Genomic DNA, 24,132 nt, shown 5'->3' with positions numbered 1-24,132 from the left:
CCTAACCCTAAAACTTTACCCTTCCTAACCCTCTAACGTTACCCTTCCTAACCCTCTAACGTTACCCTTCCTAACCCTCTAACGTTACCCTTCCTAACCCTCTAACGTTACCCTTCCTAACCCTCTAACGTTACCCTTCCTAACCCTCTAATGTTACCCTTCCTAACCCTCTAACGTTACCCTTCCTAACCCTCTAACGTTACCCTTCCTAATACCCTTCCTAACCCTCTACCGTTACCCTTCCTAACCCTCTAACGTTACCCTTCCTAACCCTCTAACGTTACCCTTCCTAACCCTCTAACGTTACCCATCCTAACCCTCTAACGTTACCCATCCTAACCCTCTAACTTTACCCTTCCTAATACCCTTCCTAACCCTCTACCGTTACCCTTCCTAACCCTCTAACGTTTCCTAACCCTCTAAACGTTACCCTTCCTAACCCTCTTACGTTACCCTTCCTAACCCTCTAACGTTACCCTTCCTAACCCTCTAACGTTACCCTTCCTAACCCTCTACCGTTACCCTTCCTAACCCTCTAACTTTACCCTTCCTAACCCTCTAACGTTACCCTTCCTAACCCTCTAACGTTACCCTTCCTAACCCTCTAATGTTACCCTTCCTAACCCTCTAACGTTACCCTTCCTAACCCTCTAACGTTACCCCTTCCTAACCCTCTAACGTTACCCTTCCTAATTACCCTTTCCTAACCCTCTACCGTTACCCTTCCTAACCTCTAACCGTTACCCTTCCTAACCCTCTAACGTTACCCTTCCTAACCCTCTAAACGTTACCCATCCTAACCCTCTAACTTTACCCTTCCTAATACCCTTCCTAACCCTCTACCGTTACCCTTCCTAACCCTCTAACGTTACCCTTCCTAACCCTCTAACGTTACCCTTCCTAACCCTCTAACGTTACCCTTCCTAACCCTCTAACGTTACCCTTTCTAACCCACTAACTTTACCCTTCCTAACCCTCTAACGTTACCCTTCCTAACCCTCTAACGTTACCCTTCCTAACCCTCTAACATTACCCTTCCTAACCCTCTAACGTTACCCTTCCTAACCCTCTAACGTTACCCTTCCTAACCCTCTAACGTTACCCTTCCTAACCCTCTAACGTTACCCTTCCTAACCCTCTAACGTTACCCTTCCTAATACCCTTCCTAACCCTCTAACGTTACCCTTCCTAACCCTCTAACGTTACCCTTCCTAACCCTCTAACGTTACCCTTCCTAACCCTCTAACGTTACCCTTCCTAACCCTCTAACGTTACCCTTACTAAACCTCTAACTTTACCCTTCCTAACCCTCTAACGTTACCCTTCCTAACCCTCTAATGTTACCCATCCTAACCCTCTAACGTTACCCTTCCTAACCCTCTAACGTTACCCTTCCTAATACCCTTCCTAACCCTCTAACGTTACCCTTCCTAACCCTCTAACGTTACCCTTCCTAACCCTCCAACTTTACCCTTCCTAATACCCTTCCTAACCCTCTAACGTTACCCTTCCTAACCCTCTACCGTTACCCTTCCTAACCCTCTAACTTTACCCTTCCTAACCCTCTAACGTTACCCTTCCTAACCCTCTAACGTTACCCTTCCTAACCCTCTAATGTTACCCTTCCTAACCCTCTAACGTTACCCTTCCTAATACCCTTCCTAACCCTCTACCGTTACCCTTCCTAACCCTCTAACGTTACCCTTCCTAACCCTCCAACGTTACCCTTCCTAACCCTCTAACGTTACCCTTCCTAACCCCCTAACGTTACCCTTCCTAACCCTCTAACGTTACCCTTCCTAACCCTCTAACGTTACCCATCCTAACCCTCTAAATTTACCCTTCCTAATACCCTTCCTAACCCTCTACCGTTACCCTTCCTAACCCTCTAACGTTACCCTTCCTAACCCTCTAACGTTACCCTTCCTAACCCTCTAACGTTACCCTTCCTAACCCTCTAACGTTACCCTTCCTAACCCTCTAACTTTACCCTTCCTAACTCTCTAACGTTACCCTTCCTAACCCTCTAACGTTACCCTTCCTAACCCTCTAACGTTACCCATCCTAACCCTCTAACTTTACCCTTCCTAATACCCTTCCTAACCCTCTAACGTTACCCTTCCTAACCCTCTAACGTTACCCTTCCTAATACCCTTCCTAACCCTCTACCGTTACCCTTCCTAACCCTCTAACGTTACCCTTCCTAACCCTCTAACGTTACCCTTCCTAACCCTCTAACGTTACCCTTCCTAACCCTCTAATGTTACCCTTCCTAACCCTCTAACGTTACCCTTCCTAACCCTCTAACGTTACCCTTCCTAACCCTCTAACGTTACCCTTCCTAATACCCTTCCTAACCCTCTACCGTTACCCTTCCTAACCCTCTAACGTTACCCTTCCTAACCCTCTAACGTTACCCGTCCTAACCCTCTAACGTTACCCATCCTAACCCTCTAACTTTACCCTTCCTAATACCCTTCCTAACCCTCTACCGTTACCCTTCCTAACCCTCTAACGTTACCCTTCCTAACCCTCTAACGTTACCCTTCCTAACCCTCTAACGTTACCCTTCCTAACCCTCTAACGTTACCCTTTCTAACCCACTAACTTTACCCTTCCTAACCCTCTAACGTTACCCTTCCTAACCCTCTAACGTTACCCTTCCTAACCCTCTAACATTACCCTTCCTAACCCTCTAACGTTACCCTTCCTAACCCTCTAACGTTACCCTTCCTAACCCTCTAACGTTACCCTTCCTAACCCTCTAACGTTACCCTTCCTAACCCTCTAACGTTACCCTTCCTAACCCTCTAACGTTACCCTTCCTAACCCTCTAACTTTACCCTTCCTAACCCTCTAACGTTACCCTTCCTAACCCTCTAATGTTACCCATCCTAACCCTCTAACGTTACCCTTCCTAACCTTCTAACGTTACCCTTCCTAATACCCTTCCTAACCCTCTAACTTTACCCTTCCTAACCCTCTAACGTTACCCTTCCTAACCCTCTAACGTTACCCTTCCTAACCCTCTAACGTTACCCTTCCTAACCCTATAATGTTACCCTTCCTAACCCTCTAACGTTACCCTTCCTAACCCTCTTAACGTTACCCTTCCTAACCCTCTAACGTTACCCTTCCTAATACCCTTCCTAACCCTCTAACGTTACCCTTCCTAACCCTCTAACGTTACCCTTCCTAACCCTCCAACTTTACCCTTCCTATACCCTTCCTAACCCTCTACCGTTACCCTTCTAACCCTCTAACTTTACCCTTCCTAACCCTCTAACGTTACCCTTCCTAACCCTCTAACGTTTACCCTTCCTAACCCTCTAATGTTACCCTTCCTAACCCTCTAACGTTACCCTTCCTAACCCTCTAACGTTACCCTTCCTAACCCTCTAACGTTACCCTTCCTAATACCCTTCCTAACCCTCTACCGTTACCCTTCCTAACCCTCTAACGTTACCCTTCCTAACCCTCCAACGTTACCCTTCCTAACCCTCTAACGTTACCCTTCCTAACCCCCTAACGTTACCCTTCCTAACCCTCTAACGTTACCCTTCCTAACCCTCTAACGTTACCCATCCTAACCCTCTAAATTTACCCTTCCTAATACCCTTCCTAACCCTCTACCGTTACCCTTCCTAACCCTCTACCGTTACCCTTCCTAACCCTCTAACGTTACCCTTCCTAACCCTCTAACGTTACCCTTCCTAACCCTCTAACGTTACCCTTCCTAACCCTCTAACGTTACCCTTCCTAACCCTCTAACGTTACCCTTCCTAACCCTCTAACTTTACCCTTCCTAACCCTCTAACGTTACCCTTCCTAACCCTCTAACGTTACCCTTCCTAACCCTCTAACGTTACCCATCCTAACCCTCTAACTTTACCCTTCCTAATACCCTTCCTAACCCTCTAACGTTACCCTTCCTAACCCTCTAACGTTACCCTTCCTAACCCTCTAACTTTACCCTTCCTAACCCTCTAACGTTACCCTTCCTAACCCTCTAACGTTACCCTTCCTAACCCTCTAACGTTACCCTTCCTAACCCTCTAACGTTACCCTTCCTAACCCTCTAACTTTACCCTTCCTAACCCTCTAACGTTACCCTTCCTAACCCTCTAACGTTACCCTTCCTAACCCTCTAACGTTACCCTTCCTAACCCTCTAACGTTACCCTTCCTAACCCTCTAACTTTACCCTTCCTAACCCTCTAACGTTACCCTTCCTAACCCTCTAACGTTACCCTTCCTAACCCTCTAACGTTACCCTTCCTAACCCTCTAACGTTACCCTTCCTAACCCTCTACCGTTACCCTTCCTAATACCCTTCCTAATCCTCTAACTTTACCCTTCCTAATACCCTTCCTAACCCTCTAACGTTACCCTTCCTAACCCTCTAACTTTACCCTTCCTAACCCTCTAACATTACCCTTCCTAACCCTCTAACGTTACCCTTCCTAACCCTCTAATGTTACCCTTCCTAACCCTCTAACGTTACCCTTCCTAACCCTCTAACGTTACCCTTCCTAACCCTCTAACGTTACCCTTCCTAATACCCTTCCTAACCCTCTACCGTTACCCTTCCTAACCCTCTAACGTTACCCTTCCTAACCCTCTAACGTTACCCTTCCTAACCCTCTAACGTTACCCTTCCTAACCCTCTAACGTTACCCATCCTAACCCTCTAACTTTACCCTTCCTAATACCCTTCCTAACCCTCTACCGTTACCCTTCCTAACCCTCTAACGTTACCCTTCCTAACCCTCTAACGTTACCCTTCCTAACCCTCTAACGTTACCCTTCCTAACCCTCTAACTTTACCCTTCCTAACCCTCTAACGTTACCCTTCCTAACCCTCTAACGTTACCCTTCCTAACCCTCTAACGTTACCCTTCCTAACCCTCTAACGTTACCCTTCCTAACCCTCTAACTTTACCCTTCCTAACCCTCTAACGTTACCCTTCCTAACCCTCTAACGTTACCCTTCCTAACCCTCTAACGTTACCCTTCCTAACCCTCTAACGTTACCCTTCTTAATACCCTTCCTAACCCTCTAACTTTACCCTTCCTAACCCTCTAACGTTACCCTTCCTAACCCTCTAACGTTACCCTTCCTAACCCTCTAACGTTACCCATCCTAACCCTCTAACGTTACCCTTCCTAACCCTCTAACGTTACCCTTCCTAACCCTCTAACGTTACACTTCCTAACCCTCTAACTTTACCCTTCCTAATACCCTTCCTAACCCTCTAACGTTACCCTTCCTAACCCTCTACCGTTACCCTTCCTAATACCCTTCCTAATCCTCTAACTTTACCCTTCCTAATACCCTTCCTAACCCTCTAACGTTACCCTTCCTAACCCTCTAACTTTACCCTTCCTAACCCTCTAACATTACCCTTCCTAACCCTCTAACGTTACCCTTCCTAACCCTCTAATGTTACCCTTCCTAACCCTCTAACGTTACCCTTCCTAACCCTCTAACGTTACCCTTCCTAACCCTCTAACGTTACCCTTCCTAATACCCTTCCTAACCCTCTACCGTTACCCTTCCTAACCCTCTAACGTTACCCTTCCTAACCCTCTAACGTTACCCTTCCTAACCCTCTAACGTTACCCTTCCTAACCCTCTAACGTTACCCTTCCTAACCCTCTAACGTTACCCATCCTAACCCTCTAACTTTACCCTTCCTAATACCCTTCCTAACCCTCTACCGTTACCCTTCCTAACCCTCTAACGTTACCCTTCCTAACCCTCTAACGTTACCCTTCCTAACCCTCTAACATTACCCTTCCTAACCCTCTAACGTTACCCTTCCTAACCCTCTAACGTTACCCTTCCTAACCCTCTAACGTTACCCTTCCTAACCCTCTAACGTTACCCTTCCTAACCCTCTAACGTTACCCTTCCTAACCCTCTAACGTTACCCTTCCTAATACCCTTCCTAACCCTCTAACGTTACCCTTCCTAACCCTCTAACGTTACCCTTCCTATCCCTAAAACCTCATCCTAACCCACCTCTCTCTCTCTCTCTCTCTCTCTCGCCCACCCTTGGAGCAACAAAGTTAGCAGTTTAACAGGGTGTTAGTAGCAGTCCGTTCCCCCCTCCCTACCTATCCCTCACCTCTGGAGCAACAAAGTTAGCAGTGTAACAGGGTGTTAGTAGCAGTCCGTTTCCTCCTCTCAGCTGCTTGGAGAAACCAAAGTCACATATCCTGATAGAATCAGGGTTCCCACTGTCGTCCATATAGAGGATGTTACTGGGCTTTAAGTCCCTATGGACAACCTAGAGAAGAGAGAGGGAGGGGGAGGAGAGAGGACGAAGGAGGAGAGTGAGGGAGAGGAGGAGAGCGAGGGGAGGAGGAGTAGAGCGAGGGAGGGGGGAGGAGGAGAGCGAGGGAGGGGGGAGGAGGAGAGCGAGGGGAGGAGGAGGAGAGCGAGGAGAGGAGGAGGAGAGCGAGGGAGGGGAGGAGGAGGAGAGCGAGGGGAGGAGGAGGAGAGCGAGGGAGGGGAGGAGGAGGAGAGCGAGGGAGGGGAGAGGAGGAGAGGGAGGGGAGGAGGAGGAGAGCGAGGGAGGGGAGAGGAGGAGAGGGAGGGGAGGAGGAGGAGAGCGAGGGAGGGGAGAGGAGGAGAGCGAGGGAGGGGAGAGGAGGAGAGCGAGGGAGGGGAGAGGAGGTGAGCGAGGGAGGGGGGAGGAGGAGAGCGAGGGGAGGAGGAGGAGAGCGAGGGAGGGGAGGAGGAGGAGAGCGAGGGGAGGAGGAGGAGAGTGAGGGAGGGGAGAGGAGGAGAGCGAGGGGAGGGGAGAGGAGGAGAGCGAGGGGAGGGGAGGAGGAGGAGAGCAAGGGAGGGGAGGAGGAGGAGAGCGAGGGAGGGGGGAGGAGGAGAGCGAGGGAGGGGAGGAGGAGAGCGAGGGAGGGGAGGAGGAGGAGAGCGAGGGGAGGAGGAGGAGAGCGAGGGGAGGAGGAGGAGGAGAGCGAGGGAGGAGAGGAGGAGGAGAGCGAGGGGAGGAGGAGGAGAGCGAGGGGAGGAGGAGGAGAGCGAGGGAGGGGAGAGGAGGAGAGCGAGGGGAGGGGAGAGGAGGAGAGCGAGGGGAGGGGAGAGGAGGAGAGCGAGGGGAGGGGAGAGGAGGAGAGCGAGGGGAGGGGAGAGGAGGAGAGCGAGGGAGGGGAGGGGAGAGGAGGAGAGCGAGGGGAGGGGAGAGGAGGAGAGCGAGGGGAGGGGAGAGGAGGAGAGCGAGGGAGGGGAGGAGGAGGAGAGCGAGGGAGGGGAGGAGGAGGAGAGCGAGGGAGGGGGGAGGAGTAGAGCGAGGGAGGGGGGAGGAGTAGAGCGAGGGAGGGGGGAGGAGTAGAGCGAAAGAGGAGCAGAGGGGAAGGATAGGAGGGGGGGATAGAGAGGGAGGAGGGAGAGAGAGGTCAGACAAAAATACACCCCCCCACGGCGTGCCATTCTCACCCCAGTCTACAGTGGGTTGTGTGTAGATGTGAGTTTCTTCATGCTGTGTGTCAGTCTTACCCCTTGACAGTGCAGGTGGTGGACAGTCTTGGTTATAGTGTAGAGAACAGAGCTTGCTTCTCTCTCTGAGAAGAACTTCTGTCTGAGGATCTTATCCAGTAACTCTCCTCCCTTCATCAGTTCTGTTACCACATACACATACCTGCCCTCGTCATACACCTGACACACACACGCGCACACACACACACACACACACACACACACACACACACACACACACACACACACATTAATACACTGGGCTGCCAATACATACAGACAGAGACCCAGTTTGGGGGTACAGTAACAGTTTGGGGGTACAGTAACAGTTTGGGGGTAACAGTAACAGTTTGGGGGTACAGTAACAGTTTGGGGGTAACAGTAACAGTTTGGGGGTACAGTAACAGTTTGGGGGTAACAGTAACAGTTTGGGGGTACAGTAACAGTTTGGGGGTACAGTAACAGTTTGGGGGTACAGTAACAGTTTGGGGGTACAGTAACAGTTTGGGGGTAACAGTAACAGTTTGGGGGTACAGTAACAGTTTGGGGGTACAGTAACAGTTTGGGGGTACAGTAACAGTTTGGGGGTAACAGTTTGGGGGTAACAGTAACAGTTTGGGGGTACAGTAACAGTTTGGGGGTACAGTAACAGTTTGGGGGTACAGTAACAGTTTGGGGGTAACAGTTTGGGGGTAACAGTAACAGTTTGGGGGTAACAGTAACAGTTTGGGGGTAACAGTAACAGTTTGGGGGTACAGTAACAGTTTGGGGGTAACAGTAACAGTTTGGGGGTACAGTAACAGTTTGGGGGTAACAGTAACAGTTTGGGGGTAACAGTAACAGTTTGGGGGTAACAGTAACAGTTTGGGGGTACAGTAACAGTTTGGGGGTACAGTAACAGTTTGGGGGTACAGTAACAGTTTGGGGGTAACAGTAACAGTTTGGGGGTACAGTAACAGTTTGGGGGTACAGTAACAGTTTGGGGGTAACAGTAACAGTTTGGGGGTACAGTAACAGTTTGGGGGTACAGTAACAGTTTGGGGGTAACAGTTTGGGGGTAACAGTAACAGTTTGGGGGTAACAGTAACAGTTTGGGGGTACAGTAACAGTTTGGGGGTAACAGTAACAGTTTGGGGGTAACAGTTTGGGGGTAACAGTAACAGTTTGGGGGTAACAGTAACAGTTTGGGGGTAACAGTAACAGTTTGGGGGTAACAGTAACAGTTTGGGGGTAACAGTAACAGTTTGGGGGTACAGTAACAGTTTGGGGGTAACAGTAACAGTTTGGGGGTAACAGTAACAGTTTGGGGGTACAGTAACAGTTTGGGGGTACAGTAACAGTTTGGGGGTAACAGTAACAGTTTGGGGGTACAGTAACAGTTTGGGGGTAACAGTAACAGTTTGGGGGTACAGTAACAGTTTGGGGGTAACAGTAACAGTTTGGGGGTAACAGTAACAGTTTGGGGGTACAGTAACAGTTTGGGGGTACAGTAACAGTTTGGGGGTACAGTAACAGTTTGGGGGTACAGTAACAGTTTGGGGGTAACAGTAACAGTTTGGGGGTACAGTAACAGTTTGGGGGTAACAGTAACAGTTTGGGGGTACAGTAACAGTTTGGGGGTAACAGTAACAGTTTGGGGGTAACAGTAACAGTTTGGGGGTAACAGTACAGTAATAGTTTGGGGGTAACAGTAACAGTTTGGGGGTACAGTAACAGTTTGGGGGTACAGTAACAGTTTGGGGGTAACAGTAACAGTTTGGGGGTACAGTAACAGTTTGGGGGTAACAGTAACAGTTTGGGGGTACAGTAACAGTTTGGGGGTAACAGTAACCGTTTGGGGGTACAGTAACAGTTTGGGGGTACAGTAACAGTTTGGCAATTAGTATTAGTACTTCAGTCTCCTCTATTTTCTCAAAACTAAGACCATCGCAGAAACAAAGCCGGTTCTGCCGAGTTGTTCAGTTACTGGAGGAAGGAAAGAGAGGAAGGTTCCACACCACTCTCTCACTTCAGTGTTTTACCTAGTTATTTACAGATTATCTCATTTTACGCTTTTGTAGCTTTGTCAACTACGTGTGTGTTTTCTATACCTGTTCTCACCTCTCCCTGTAGGCTTTACAAACACTACCCACCCCTTGGCTGCAACTCTTCTAATTTAGTATACTCTGCGTGCACAACCCATGTGGAATTCCTGGTCTCTGGCAGCGCTTGGAACCTGCCGATCTGCGGTCAAGAAAGCAAAGTTCATCTCAGCCTGTGCTGCCCTTCAATCCCTAGACTTTTTGGCCCTGACAGAGACATCACCCCAGAGAACACTGCTACTCCAGCTGCTCTATCTTCATCTGACTACGATTTGTCTCATAGTCCGAGAGCATCTGGTCGTCGTGGTGATGCCACAGGGCTACTCATTCCTCCTAAGGAGAGACTTTCTCATTTCTCCCTCTCTCACCTGTCCATCTCCTCATTTGGATTCCATGCTGTCGCTGTCGCTGTCACTTGTCCACTCAAGCTTAACATTGTTGTCATCTATCGCCCACCAGGTGCCCTTGGAGAGTTCCTCAATGAGCTTGACACCTTGATAAACTCATTTCCTGATGATGGCTCACCGCTCTTCGTACTTGGCGACTTCAACCTCCCGACGTCTGCCTTGGATTAATATATTTCCAACACTCTCTTTCCACCTCCTTGCCTCTTTTGACCTCACCCTTTCCCAGTCCCCTACAACTCACAAGGCAGGCAATACGCTTGACCTCATCTTTACTAGAGTCTGTTCTCCTACTAATCTCACTGTAACCCTCCTCCAGGTCTCTGATCACTACTTTGTTTCCTTTTCTGTCTCCCTTTCCTCCAACCATAACCACTCAGCCCCTACTCAGATGGTCATGTGCCGTCTCAATCTCCTCTCTCTCTCTCCCACTACTCTCTCCTCTTCTATCATATCATCTCTCCCTTCTGCTAAATCCTTCTCCCTCCTGTCTCCTGATTCTGCCTCATCGACCCTACTCTCCTCTCTTTCCGCATCCTGTCCCCTTTCCTCCCGGCAGGCTCGGCCCTCCCCATCTGCTCCGTGGCTGAGTGACTCATTTCGAGCTTACAGAAGAGGGCTGCGGGCAGCTGAGCGAAAACAGAGGAAAACTAAATTTACGGAGGACCCATCATCCTTTCACTCCCTCCTCTCTACCTTTTTACCTCTTCCTCTGTATCTGCTGCTAAATCCACTTTCTATCACTCTAAATGTCAAGCTTCTGCCTCTAACCCTAGGAAACTCTTTAAGACATTCTCCTCCCTCCTTAATCCTCCCTCTATGCTGACCACTTTGTCAACCACTTTGACGACATCCGCTCCTCATTCACTCAGCCTATTGAGTCCACTGGTCCCCTATGCCTTGACCTCTTTCTTCCCTCTCTAGATGAAATCCTACAACTAGTGATGTCCGGCTGCCCGACAACCTGCCCGCTCGATCCCATCCCCTCCTCCCTTCTCCAGACCATCTCTGGAGACCTTCTCCCATTCCTCATCTCATCCTTGACCACTGGCTGCGTCCCCTCTGACTTCAAAAAGGCCTGAGTCGCTCCCCTCCTCAAGAAACCAACACAACTCATCTGACGTCAAAAACAACAGACCTGTTCCTTTCTTTCTTTTCTTTCCAAAACACTTGAGCGTTCTGTCTCTGATCAACTCTCTCGTTATCTCTCAATCTTCTTGACCCTAACCAGTCAGGCTTCAAGATGGGTCACACAACCGAGAATGCTCTTCTCTGTGTCACGGAGGCTCTCCGCACTGCCAAAGCTGATTCTCTCTCCTCTGTTCTCATCCTCCTAGATCTATCCGCTGCCTTCGACACCATGAAACGTCTGATCCTCCTCTCCACCCTCTCAGGGCTGGGCATCTCAGGCTCTGCACTCTTGGATTGCATCCTACCTGGTAGGCCACTCGTATCTGGTAGGCCACTCCTACCAGGTGACGTGGAGAGGATCTGTGTCTGCACCACGTACTCTCACTACTGGTGTCCCCCAGGGCTCGGTTCTAGGCCCTCTCCTCTTCTCTCTATACACCAAGTCACTCGGCTCGGTCATATCCTCACATGGTCTGTCCTATCATTGCTACACGGATGACACTCAACTACTTTTCTCCTTTCCCCCGTTCTGACACCCAGGTGGAGACTGCATCTCTGCGTGCCTGGCAGATATCTCAGCTTGGATGTCGGCCCACCACCTCAAGCGCAACCTTGACAAGACGGAGCTGCTCTTCCTCTCGGGGAAGGCCTGCCAGCTCTAAGACCTCTCCATCACGGTTGACAACTCCACGGTGTCCCCCTCCCTGAGTGCAAAGAATCTTGGCGTGACCCTGGACAACACCCTGTCGTTCTCTGCAAACATCAAAGCAGTGACTCGCTACAGCAGGTTCATGCTCTACAACATCCGTAGAGTACGACCCTACCTCACACAGGAAGTAGAGCAGGTCCTATTCCAGGCAATTATCATCTCCCATCTGGACTACTGCAACTCTCTGTTGGCTGGGCTGCCTGCTTGTGCCATTAAACCCCTGCAACTTATCCAGGATGCTGCAGCCTGCCTGGTGTTCAACCCTACACCCCAACCTGAGTCCCTACCTTCAGGCTATGCTCTAACCCTACACTCCAACCTGAGTCCCTACCTTCAGGCTATGCTCCAACCCTACACTCCAACCTGAGTCCCTACCTTCAGGCTATGCTCCAACCCTACACCCCAACCTGAGTCCCTACCTTCAGGCTATGCTCCAACCCTACACTCCAACCTGAGTCCCTACCTTCAGGCTATGCTCCAACCCTACACCCCAACCTGAGTCCCTACCTTCAGGCTATGCTCCAACCCTACACTCCAACCTGAGTCCCTACCTTCAGGCTATGCTCCAACCCTACACCCCAACCTGAGTCCCTACCTTCAGGCTATGCTCCAACCCTACACCCCAACCTGAGTCCCTACCTTCAGGCTATGCTCCAACCCTACACCCCAGCCTGAGTCCCTACATTCAGGCTATGCTCCAACCCTACACCCCAACCTGAGTCCCTACCTTCAGGCTATGCTCCAACCCTACACCCCAACCTGAGTCCCTACCTTCAGGCTATGCTCCAACCCTACACCCCAACCTGAGTCCCTACCTTCAGGCTATGCTCCAACCCTACACCCCAACCTGAGTCCCTACCTTCAGGCTATGCTCAAACCCTACACCCCAACCTGAGTCCCTACCTTCAGGCTATGCTCAAACCCTACACCCAAACCTGAGTCCCTACTTTCAGGCTATGCTCAAACCCTACACCCCAACCTGAGCACTCTGTTCTGCCACCTCTGGTCTCTTGGACCTCCCACCCTTACGAGAGGGCAGCTCCCGCTCAGCACATAACTAGCTAAGCCTAAATGGTACAAATGATAATGATTATAGTAGAGTAATATAGTTAGCGTCTATGCTAAATTGTCATAAATTCTCCGCTCAGCTGGTAGAGCACGGCGCTTGTAATGCCAAGGTAGTGGGTTCGATCCCCGGGACCACCCATACACAAAAATGTATGCACGCATGACTGTAAGTCGCTTTGGATAAAAGCGTCTGCTAAATGGCATATTATTATTATTATTACCATAAGGTCTCAGACTCCAGGATGGGAAAATGCTTAACAAGAAAGAAACGGATGAAAACAGAAGATGACCATGAGACCCTAACCTTAACCCGAAACCCTATGTTGTATTTGAAATAGTTCATCTGTTGTCAATTTCTATTCTGACTTGTAATGTTGAAAAGGGGAGGAAAAAGACCCCCCTCTATCAGAATTAGCTAGGCTACTCACTATACTAATGATAGGCCACAGATTTGAGTCACCGCAATTAAAATGGTTTTACTATGTATTGCATGTTTGAGGAGATTAGATACTGTTATAAATGTGTGTAACTTAACATGAATAAATGGCCAGAAGGTTTCCACATTCTTTTAAGGTATATATTTTTTAGAAGTTCTAGGGTTCTATAAGCTATACGTTTTGAGGTCCTACCAAGGATCATTTAGCTATTTGATTTTGAATTTTAAGACCCCTTGAAGTATCCCCAAAAAATATGTAAAAATTATTTGGTGAAACATTGAATTTGGTTTTCCTGCAATTAGCCCATACAAACGCATTGAATAACAGATTCACTACATGGAACAACAGATAGTCCTTACTGCTATTAGCCCATACAAACACATTGAATAACAGATTCACTACATGGAACAACAGATAGTCCTTACTGCTATTAGCCCATAAAAACACTTTGAATAACAGATTCACTACATGGAACAACAGATAGTCCTTACTGCTATTAGCCCATACAAACACATTGAATAACAGATTCACTACATGGAACAACAGATAGTCCCCAAAAAATCTAAAGGAAGTTAGTTCTGAAGTGTCTGTCTGTATATCTGAGAGATAAGAAACATCGGGAATGTTATTATTTTTTTTACATGTATTTGACACCTTATTTTTGGCACTAAACTATCTCCATATACACTTCTATTAAACTTTTCAACTGGTACCGGGGGACATTCAGACGAGTCTTGTGAGGCTTGTGGGCATCCTAGAGCAAAACAACCGACATGTATGTGTTCGTGAGACTCTCACCTACAGTGGGGAAAAAAAGTATTTAGTCAGCCACCAATTGTGCAAGTTCTCCCACTTAAAAAGATGAGAGAGGCCTGTAATTTTCATCATAGGTACACGTCAACTATGACAGACAAATTGAGATTTTTTTTCTCCAGAAAATCACATTGTAGGATTTTTAATGAATTTATTTGCAAATTATGGTGGAAAATAAGTATTTGGTCAATAACAAAAGTTTCTCAATACTTTGTTATATACCCTTTGTTGGCAATGACACAGGTCAAACGTTTTCTGTAAGTCGTCACAAGGTTTTCACACACTGTTGCTGGTATTTTGGCCCATTCCTCCATGCAGATCTCCTCTAGAGCAGTGATGTTTTGGGGCTGTCGCTGGGCAACACGGACTTTCAACTCCCTCCAAAGATTTTCTATGGGGTTGAGATCTGGAGACTGGCTAGGCCACCCCAGGACCTTGAAATGCTTCTTACGAAGCCACTCCTTCGTTGCCCGAGCGGGGTGTTTGGGATTACAATGTGATTTTCTGGATTTTCTTCCTCTATTTGTCTGTCACAGTTGACGTGTACCTATGATGACAATTACAGGCCTCTCTCATCTTTTTAAGTGGGAGAACTTGCACAATTGGTGGCTGACTAAATCCTTTTTTCCCCCCACTGTATACTGAGATCATGTGACAGATCATGTGACACTTAAATAAAGTCTACCTGTGTGCAATCTAAGTGTCACATGATCTCAGTATACAGTGGGGAAAAAAAGTATTTAGTCAGCCACATTGTAGGATTTTTTATGAATTTATTTGCAAATTATGTTGGAAAATAAGTATTATTTTATTATTATTTATTATTTAAGTAAACTAAGGCAAACTTCAGACGGTCATGTATATGTGCTTTCTTGAGCAGGGGGACCTTGCGGGCGCTGCAGGATTTCAGTCCTTCACGGCGTAGTGTGTTACCAATTGTTTTCTTGGTGACTATGGTCCCAGCTGCCTTGAGATCATTGACAAGATCCTCCCGTGTAGTTCTGGGCTGATTCCTCACCATTCTCATGATCATTGCAACTCCACGAGGTGAGATCTTGCATGGAGCCCCAGGCCGAGGGAGATTGACAGTTATTTTGTGTTTCTTCCATTTGCGAATAAGCACCTCATGCCCACCGTGAAGTATGGTGGAGGATCTGTGATGCTGTGGGCCTGTTTCTCTTCCAAAGGCCCTGGGAACCTTGTTAGGGTGCATGGCATTATGAACGCTTTGAACTACCAGGACATTTTAAATAAAAACCTGATGGCCTCTGCCAGAAAGCTGAAGATGGGTCGTCATTGGATAATGATCCAAAACATGTGGCAAAATCTACACAAAAATGGTTCAGCAGTCACAAACTCAAGGTCCTCCCATGGCCATCTCAGTCCCCAGACCTCAACCCAATCGAAAACCTGTGGGGCAAGCTAAAGAGGAGAGTGCATAAGAGAGGACCCAGGACACTGGATGATCTAGAAAGATTGTGCAAAGAAGAATGGTCAAAGATCCCTCTCTCTGTGTTCTCCAATCTTGTGAAATGTTATAGGAGGAGATTAAGTGCTGTCTTGTTGGCAAAAGGGGGTTGTACAAAGTATTAACATCAGGGGTGCCAATAATTGTGGGACACATGATTTCAAGTTTTTTTCAAGTTTTTTTACACCAAAGTAATGTACTTAAATAAAAGGTTGGATTTTTCTCTTTTTTTGCATTTGGGTTCTATGTTGTTTAATAAAAAATGAGAATTTTTGGAAGTCCTTGACCACATCTTAAACAGGGGTGCCAATAATTGTGGAGGGCACTGTACCTTTTTCCCTCACTGTATACAGGGGGGTACCGGTGCAGAGTCAATGTGCGGGGGCACCGGCTAGTTGAGGTAGTTGAGGTAATATGTACATGTGGGTAGAGTTAAAGTGACTATGCATAAATAATTAACAGAGTAGCAGCAGCGTAAAAATATGGTAAAAAGATGGGGTGGGGTGGGGGGGCAGTGCAAATAGTCAGGTTAGCCATGATTAGCTGTTCAGGAGTCTTATGGCTTGGGGGTAGAAGCTGTTGAGAAGCCTTTTCGACCTAGACTTGGCGCTCCGGTAGCGCTTGCCGTGCGGTAGCAGAGAGAACAGTCTATGACTAGGGTGGCTGGAGTCTTTGACAATTTTGAGGGCCTTCCTCTGACACCGCCTGGTGTAGAGGTCCTGGATGGCAGGAAGCTTGGCCCCAGTGATGTACTGGGCCGTACGCACTACCCTCTGTAGTGCCTTGCGGTCGGAGGCCGAGCAGTTGCCATACCAGGCGGTGATGCAACCAGTCAGGATGCTCTCGATGGTGCAGCTGTAGAACTTTTTGAGGATCTGAGGACCCATGCCGAATCTTTTCAGTCTCCTGAGAGAGGGAATAGGCTTTGTCGTGCCCTCTTCACGACTGTCTTGGTGTGTTTGGACCATGATAGTTTGTTGGTAATGTGGACACATTTACATTTACATTCTAGTCATTTAGCAGACGCTCTTATCCAGAGCGACTTACAGCCCCCGTCGATGAGAATGGGGGCGTGCTCAGTCCTCTTTTTTTCCCTGTAGTCCACAATCATCTCCTTTGTCTTGATCACATTGAGGGAGAGGTTGTTATCCTGGCACCACACGGCCAGGTCTCTGACCTCCTCCCTATAGGCTGTCTCATTGTTGTCGGTGATCAGGCCTACCACTGTTGTGTCGTCGGCAAACTTAATGATGGTGTTGGAGTCGTGCCTGGCCATGCAGTCATGTTTGAACAGGGAGTACAGGAGGGGACTGAGCACCCCTGAGGGGCCCCCGTGTTGAGGATCAGCGTGGCTGATGTGTTGTTACCTACCCTTACCACCTGGGGGCGGCCCATCAGGAAGTCCAGGATCCAGTTGCAGAGGGAGGTGTTTAGTCCCAGGATCCTTAGCTTAGTGATGAGCTTTGAGGGCACTATGCTGTTGAACGCTGAGCTGTAGTCAATGAATAGCATTCTCACGTAGGTGTTCCTCTTGTCCAGGTGGGAAAGGGCAGTGTGAAGTGCAATAGAGATTGCATCATCTGTGGATCTGTTGGGGCGGTATGCAAATTGGAGTGGGTCTAGGGTTTCTGGGATAATGGTGTTGATGTGAGCCATGACCAGTCTTTCAAAGCACTTCATGGCTACAGACGTCAGTGCTACGGGTCGGTAGTCATTTAGGCAGGTTATCTTAGTGTCCTTGGGCACGGGACTATGGTGGTCTGCTTGAAACATGTTGGTATTACAGACTCAGTCAGGGACTTGTTGAAAATGTCAGTGAAGACACTTGCCAGTTGGTCAGCACATGCTCGGATTACACGTCCTGGTAATCCGTCTGGCCCTGCGGCCTTGTGAATGTTGACCTGCTTAAAAGTCTTACTCACATCGGCTACGGAGAGCGTGATCACATAGTCATCCGGAACAGCTGATGCTCTCATGCATGCTTCAGTGTTGCTTGCCTCAAAACAAGCTTAGAGGTGGTTTAGCTCGTCTGGTAGGCTTGTGTCACTGGGCAGCTCGCGGCTGTGCTTCCCTTTGTAGTCTGTAATAGTTTTCAAGCCCTGCCACATCCGACGAGCGTCAGAGCCGGTGTAGTACGATTCAATCTTAGTCCTGTATTGACTCTTTTCCTGTTTGATGGTTCGTCAGAGGGAATAGCGTGATTTCTTATAAGCGTCCGGGTTAGAGTCCTGCTCCTTGAAAGCAGCAGCTCTACCCTTTAGCTCAGTGCAGATGTTGCCTGTAATCTATGGCTTTTGGTTGGGGTATGTACGTACGGTCACTGTGGGGACGACGTCATCGATGCACTTATTGATGAAGCCAGTGACTGATGTGGTGTACTCCTCAATGCCATCGGATGATCCCGGAACATCTTCCATTCTGTGCTAGCAAAACAGTCCTGTAGCTTAGCATCTGCGTCATCTGACCACTTTTTTATTAACCGAGTCACTGGTGCTTCCTGCTTTAGTTTTTGCTTATAAGCAGGAATCAGGAGGATATAGTTATGGTCAGATTTGCCAAATGGAGGGCAAGGGAGAGCTTTGTACGCGTCTCTGTGTTTGGAGTAAAGGTGGTCTAGAGTTTTTTTTTCTCCTCTGGTTGCACATTTAACATGCTGGTAGAAATTAGGTAGAATGGATTTAAGTTTCCCTGCATTAAAGTCCCCGGCCACTAGGAGCGCTGCCTCTGGATGAGCGTTTTCCTGTTTACTTATGACCTTATACAGCTCATTGAGTGCAATCTTAATGCCAGCATCGGTTTGTGGTGGTAAATAGACAGCTATGAAAAATATTGATGAAAACTCTCTTGGTAAATAGTGTGGTCTACAGCTTATCATAAGACACTCTACCTCAGGCGAGCAAAACCTCGAGACCTCCTTAGTATTTGATTTTGTGCACCAGCTGTTGTTTACAAATATACACAGACCCCCACCCCTTGTCTTACCGGAGTCAGCCGTTCTATCCTGCCGATGTAGCATATATCCCGTCAGCTGTATGTTGTCCATGTTGTCGTTCAGCCACGACTCGGTGAAACATAAGATATTACAGTTTTTAATGTCCCGTTGGTAGGATAACGTAATCTTAGGTCATCTAATTTATTTTCAAATGATTGAACATTAGCTAATAGGATTGATGGAAGAGGCATCCCCACATCATGCTGTGGGGGATGTTCTTCATCGGTGTGGGGGATGTTCTTTGAATCTTCAAAGTGGTAGGCATGTTGTGTAAATCAAATGATGTAAACCCCCCAAAAATCCATTTTAATTCCAGGTTGTAAGGCAACAAAATAGGAAAAATGCCAAGGGGGGTGAATACTTTCGCAAGCCACTGTACCTTAATAGAAAATGACTCAGGTAAAAGTTAGTCACCCAATAAAATACTACTTGAGTAAAAGTCTAAAAGTATTTGGTTTTACATATACTTAAGTATTGAAAGTAAATGTAATTGCTAAAATATACTTAGTATCAAAAGTAAAAGTAGAAATCATTTCAAATTCCTTATATTACGCAGACCAGACGGCACCATATTATTTGTTTATTTACAGATAGCCAGGGGCACACTCCAACACTCAGACACCATTTACAGATAGCCAGGGGCACACTCCAACACTCAGACATCATTTACAGATAGCCAGGGGCACACTCCAACACTCAGACACCATTTACAGATAGCCAGGGGCACACTCCAACACTCAGACATCATTTACAGATAGCCAGGGGCACACTCCAACACTCAGACATCATTTACAGATAGCCAGGGGCACACTCCAACACTCAGACATCATTTACTAACGAAGCATGTGTGTTTAGTGAGTCCGCCAGATCAGAGGCAGTAGGGATGACCAGGGATGTTCTCTTGATAAGTGAGTGAATTGGACCATTTTCCTGTCCTGCTAATCATTCAAAATGTAACGAGTACTTTTGGGTGTCAGGAAAAATGTATGGAGTAAAAAGTACATTATTGTCTTTAGGAATGTAGTGAAGTAAAAGTTGTCAAAAATATAAATAGTAAAGTACAGTACAGATAACCCAAAAAAACAACTTAAGTAGTACTTCAAAGTATTTTTACTTAAGTATTTTACACTGCTAATTAGATTTCTGCGGGGCCGCGAAATCGACTCTAGGGGGTTAATGGTTTATAATTCCTTTACAAATGATTAAATAACCGTTAACAACGTAATTATAACCCCTTTATAAACCCTTTACAAATGAAACCTTATTGTAAAGTGTTACCACTAGCTCTGATCTTGCTGATAGCTATTTTATTGAGGAAAATCTACTTACTATGACTGTGATACAGTATGTGGTTGTTCCACCTAGCCATTTTAAGATGACTGCACTAACTGCAAGTCGCTCTGAATAAGAGCGTCTGCTAAATGACTAACAGTTTGGGGGTACAGTAAGTTTAGGGGTAACAGTTTGGGGGTACAGTAGGTTTGGGGGTACAGTAAGTTGGGGGTACAGTAAGTTTGAGGATACAGTAACAGTTTGGGGGTAACCGTAAGTTTGGTAGTACAGTACGTTTGGGGGTAGAGTTTGGGGGTACAGTAAGTTTGGGGGTACAGTACGTTTTGGGTACAGTTTAGGGGTAACAGTTTGGGGGTACAGTAAGTTTGGGGGTAACAGTTTGGGGGTAACAGTTTGGGGGTACAGTAAGTTTGGGGGTACAGTACGTTTAGGGGTAACAGTTTGGGGGTACAGTAAGTTTGGGGGTACAGTAGGTTTGGGGGTACAGTAAGTTTGGGGGTAACAGTTTGGGGGTAACAGTTTGGGGGTACAGTACGTTTGGGGGTACAGTACATTTGGGGGTAACAGTTTGAGGGTAACAGTTTGGGGGTACAGTAAGTTTGGGGGTACAGTAAGTTTGGGGGTACAGTAAGTTTGGGGGTAACAGTTTGGGGGTACAGTAAGTTTGGGGGTAACAGTTTGGGGGTACAGTAAGTTTGGGGGTACAGTAAGTTTGCGGGTAACAGTTTGGGGGTACAGTAAGTTTGGGGGTAACAGTTTGGGGGTACAGTAAGTTTGGGGGTAACAGTTTGGGGGTACAGTACTTACGTCTTTGAGTGTGATGATGTTGGGGTGTTGTCCGTATCTCATCAGAATCTCAATCTCCTCCGATGGATCCCTCTTCCCCTTATCTATTATCTAGAGAGACAGACATTCAGCTGAGGATCTGGTTAGAACAGGTTTACTTGGTTACTTTCAGTTGACTTGGGTTACATAACTAGTTATATGCCATGCAAATATTTCTTTAATCTTTCTATATGAACTGGGTAGAGTTGCAGAAGGTTCCCAAATTCCCAGAAGTCCCGGTTGGAAGATTCCTGGGAATCTTTTTGGGGAAAGTGACCAGCATTTTGGAGCAGCATCACAGTAGTGAACAGCATTTTGGAGCAGCATCCCAGTAGTGATCAGCATTTTGGAGCAGCATCCCAGTAGTGAACAGCATTTTGGAGCAGCATCCCAGTAAGCATCACAGTAGTGATCAGCATTTTGGAGCAGCATCCCAGTAGTGATCAGCATTTTGGAGCAGCATCACAGTAGTGATCAGCATTTTGAACTATGGAGCAGCATCACAGTAGTGATCAGCATTTTGAACTATGGAGCAGCATCACAGTAGTGATCAGCATTTTGAACTATGGAGCAGCATCACAGTAGTGATCAGCATTTTGGAGCAGCATCACAGTAGTGATCAGCATTTTGGAGCAGCATCCCAGTAGTGATCAGCATTTTGGAGCAGCATCCCAGTAGTGATCAGCATTTTGAACTATGGAGCAGCATCACAGTAGTGATCAGGATTTTGAACTATGGAGCAGCATCACAGTAGTGATCAGCATTTTGAACTATCGAGCAGCATCACAGTAGTGATCAGCATTTTGAACTATGGAGCAGCATCACAGTAGTGATCAGCATTTTGGAGCAGCATCCCAGTAGTGATCAGCATTTTGGAGCAGCATCCCAGTAGTGATCAGCATTTTGGAGCAGCATCCCAGTAGTGATCAGCATTTTGAACTATGGAGCAGCATCACAGTAGTGATCAGCATTTTGAACTATGGAGCAGCATCCCAGTAGTGCTCAGCATTTTGGAGCAGCATCCCAGTAGTGATCAGCATTTTGAACTATGGAGCAGCATCCCAGTAGTGATCAGGATTTTGAACTATGGAGCAGCATCACAGTAGTGATCAGCATTTTGGAGCAGCATCCCAGTAGTGATCAGCATTTTGGAGCAGCATCACAGTAGTGATCAGCATTTTGAACTATGGAGCAGCATCACAGTAGTGATCAGCATTTTGAACTATGGAGCAGCATCACAGTAGTGATCAGCATTTTGGAGCAGCATCCCAGTAGTGATCAGCATTTTGGAGCAGCATCACAGTAGTGATCAGCATTTTGAACTATGGAGCAGCATCACAGTAGTGATCAGCATTTTGGAGCAGCATCCCAGTAGTGACCAGCATTTTGGAGCAGCATCCCAGTAGTGATCAGCATTTTGGAGCAGCATCCCAGTAGTGATCAGCATTTTGGAGCAGCATCACAGTAGTGATCAGCATTTTGGAGCAGCATCCCAGTAGTGATCAGCATTTTGGAGCAGCATCACAGTAGTGATCAGCATTTTGAACTATGGAGCAGCATCACAGTAGTGATCAGCATTTTGGAGCAGCATCCCAGTAGTGATCAGCATTTTGGAGCAGCATCACAGTAGTGATCAGCATGTTGAACTATGGAGCAGCATCACAGTAGTGATCAGCATTTTGGAGCAGCATCCCAGTAGTGACCAGCATTTTGGAGCAGCATCCCAGTAGTGATCAGCATTTTGGAGCAGCATCCCAGTAGTGATCAGCATTTTGGAGCAGCATCACAGTAGTGATCAGCATTTTGAACTATGGAGCAGCATCACAGTAGTGATCAGCATTTTGGAGCAGCATCCCAGTAGTGACCAGCATTTTGGAGCAGCATCCCAGTAGTGATCAGCATTTTGGAGCAGCATCACAGTAGTGATCAGCATTTTGGAGCAGCATCCCATTAGTGATCAGCATTTTGGAGCAGCATCCCAGTAGTGAGCTACTAGCCAGACTCCTACTGTGATGCCATGAGTTGTTTTCCTGCCCTCTGCTGGTACAGATGGGAACTGCTCCATAGACTCAGTGTAGTAATCACAGATATCCTATTCATGGTAATATGTCCTTCTATGATAGCAACATCAGTATAATATATAGATGTACAGTGTGTTACCATAACAGTGTGTTAGCTACACTCTCCGCCATATGGATTTGGACAGTGAAGCTAAAACATTTAATTTGGCTCTATACTCCAGCATTTTAGATTTGAGATTGAATGTTTCATATAGGCCTCAGAGAGGGTATTTCCATATCTGTTTTACCATTTAGAAAAGAAAGCACTATGTATCTAGTCCCCCCATTTGAAAAAGCCAACAGGAACCTCTTCAATGAACTGTGGGGAGGTCAAAATAACTATATCCCAAATCTATTCAATTCAAAATGTAAATAATTTCTACTTGACATTATCATTCAGACCTTATGATCTACGCCATCAGAATGCGCAGCTGAACACTATGCTGGAAACACTCGGTTTGTTATTTTAACTAAAACATAAACAATCTTTGTTAAAAATAAATACTGAACGTGTTTTTGCATGGATTCCACGACACGGTTAGCTTTTAACAGCTAGGACCGCTATTTCTTGTCCCGGAATCCCGCTTAACTGACAGGTTAAAGTCTGCTTGAAAGAGCCGCTAACCTAGCTAAGCTGATAACTTTAAATCAAATCAAATGTTATTTGTCACATACACGTGTTTAGCAGATGTTATAGCGGGTGTAGCGAAATGCTTGTGCTTCTAGCTCCGACAGTGCAGTAATATCTAACAATTTCACAACATATACCCAATACACACAAAACTAGTAAGGAATGGAATTTAAGAATATATACATTTATGGACGAACAATGACAGAGCGGCATGGACTAAGATACAGTAGAATATTATAGAATAGAATGCAGTATATACATATGAGATGAGTAGTGCAAGATATGGAAACATTATTAAAGTGACTAATGTTCCATTTCTTAAAGTGGCCAGTGATTTCAATAGGCAGCAGCAGCCTCTAATGTGCTAGTGATGGCTATTTAACAGTCTGATGGCCTTGAGATAGAAACTGTTTTTCATTCTCTCGATCCCAGCTTTGATGCACCTGTACTGACCTCGCCTTCTGGATGATAGCGGGGTGAACAGACAGTGGCTCGGGTGGTTGATGTCCTTGATGATCTTTTTGGCCTTCCTGTGACATCGGGTGCTGTATGTGTCTTGGAGGGCGGGTAGTTTGCCCCCGGTAATGCGTTCGGCAGACCGCACCACCCTCTGGAGAGCCCTGCGGTTGTGGGCGGTGCAGTTGCCGTACCAGGCGGTGATACAGCCTGACAAGATGCTCTCAATTGTGCATCTGTAAAAGTTTGCGAGGGTTTTAGGTGACA

At 47.0% G+C, this 24,132-nt stretch overlaps 1 protein-coding gene across 1 annotated transcript in view; it reads right to left on the bottom strand.

Moving 5' to 3' along the window:
• Window positions 1–5,375: 5,375 nt before the first annotated feature.
• The window catches only part of LOC311116845 (ribosomal protein S6 kinase alpha-6), an 81,525-nt gene continuing 62,768 nt past the window's right edge, over window positions 5,376–24,132 (bottom strand). Inside the window, exons 15-17 of the mRNA XM_084191880.1 lie at window positions 20,701–20,790; window positions 7,519–7,677; window positions 5,376–6,292 (exon numbers count right to left, since the gene is read on the bottom strand). Coding sequence (XP_084048006.1) covers window positions 6,116–6,292; window positions 7,519–7,677; window positions 20,701–20,790 — 426 coding nt within the window. The 3' untranslated portion in view covers window positions 5,376–6,115. The remainder of the gene's footprint in view (window positions 6,293–7,518; window positions 7,678–20,700; window positions 20,791–24,132) is intronic.

Source organism: Coregonus lavaretus, assembly GCF_964263955.1.
Source record: "Coregonus lavaretus genome assembly, contig: HAP1_SCAFFOLD_333, whole genome shotgun sequence".
Taxonomy (NCBI): Eukaryota; Metazoa; Chordata; class Actinopteri; order Salmoniformes; family Salmonidae; genus Coregonus; species Coregonus lavaretus.
Note: the sequence above shows the minus strand (reverse complement) of the source record. Positions and strands in the feature narration are given on the sequence as shown.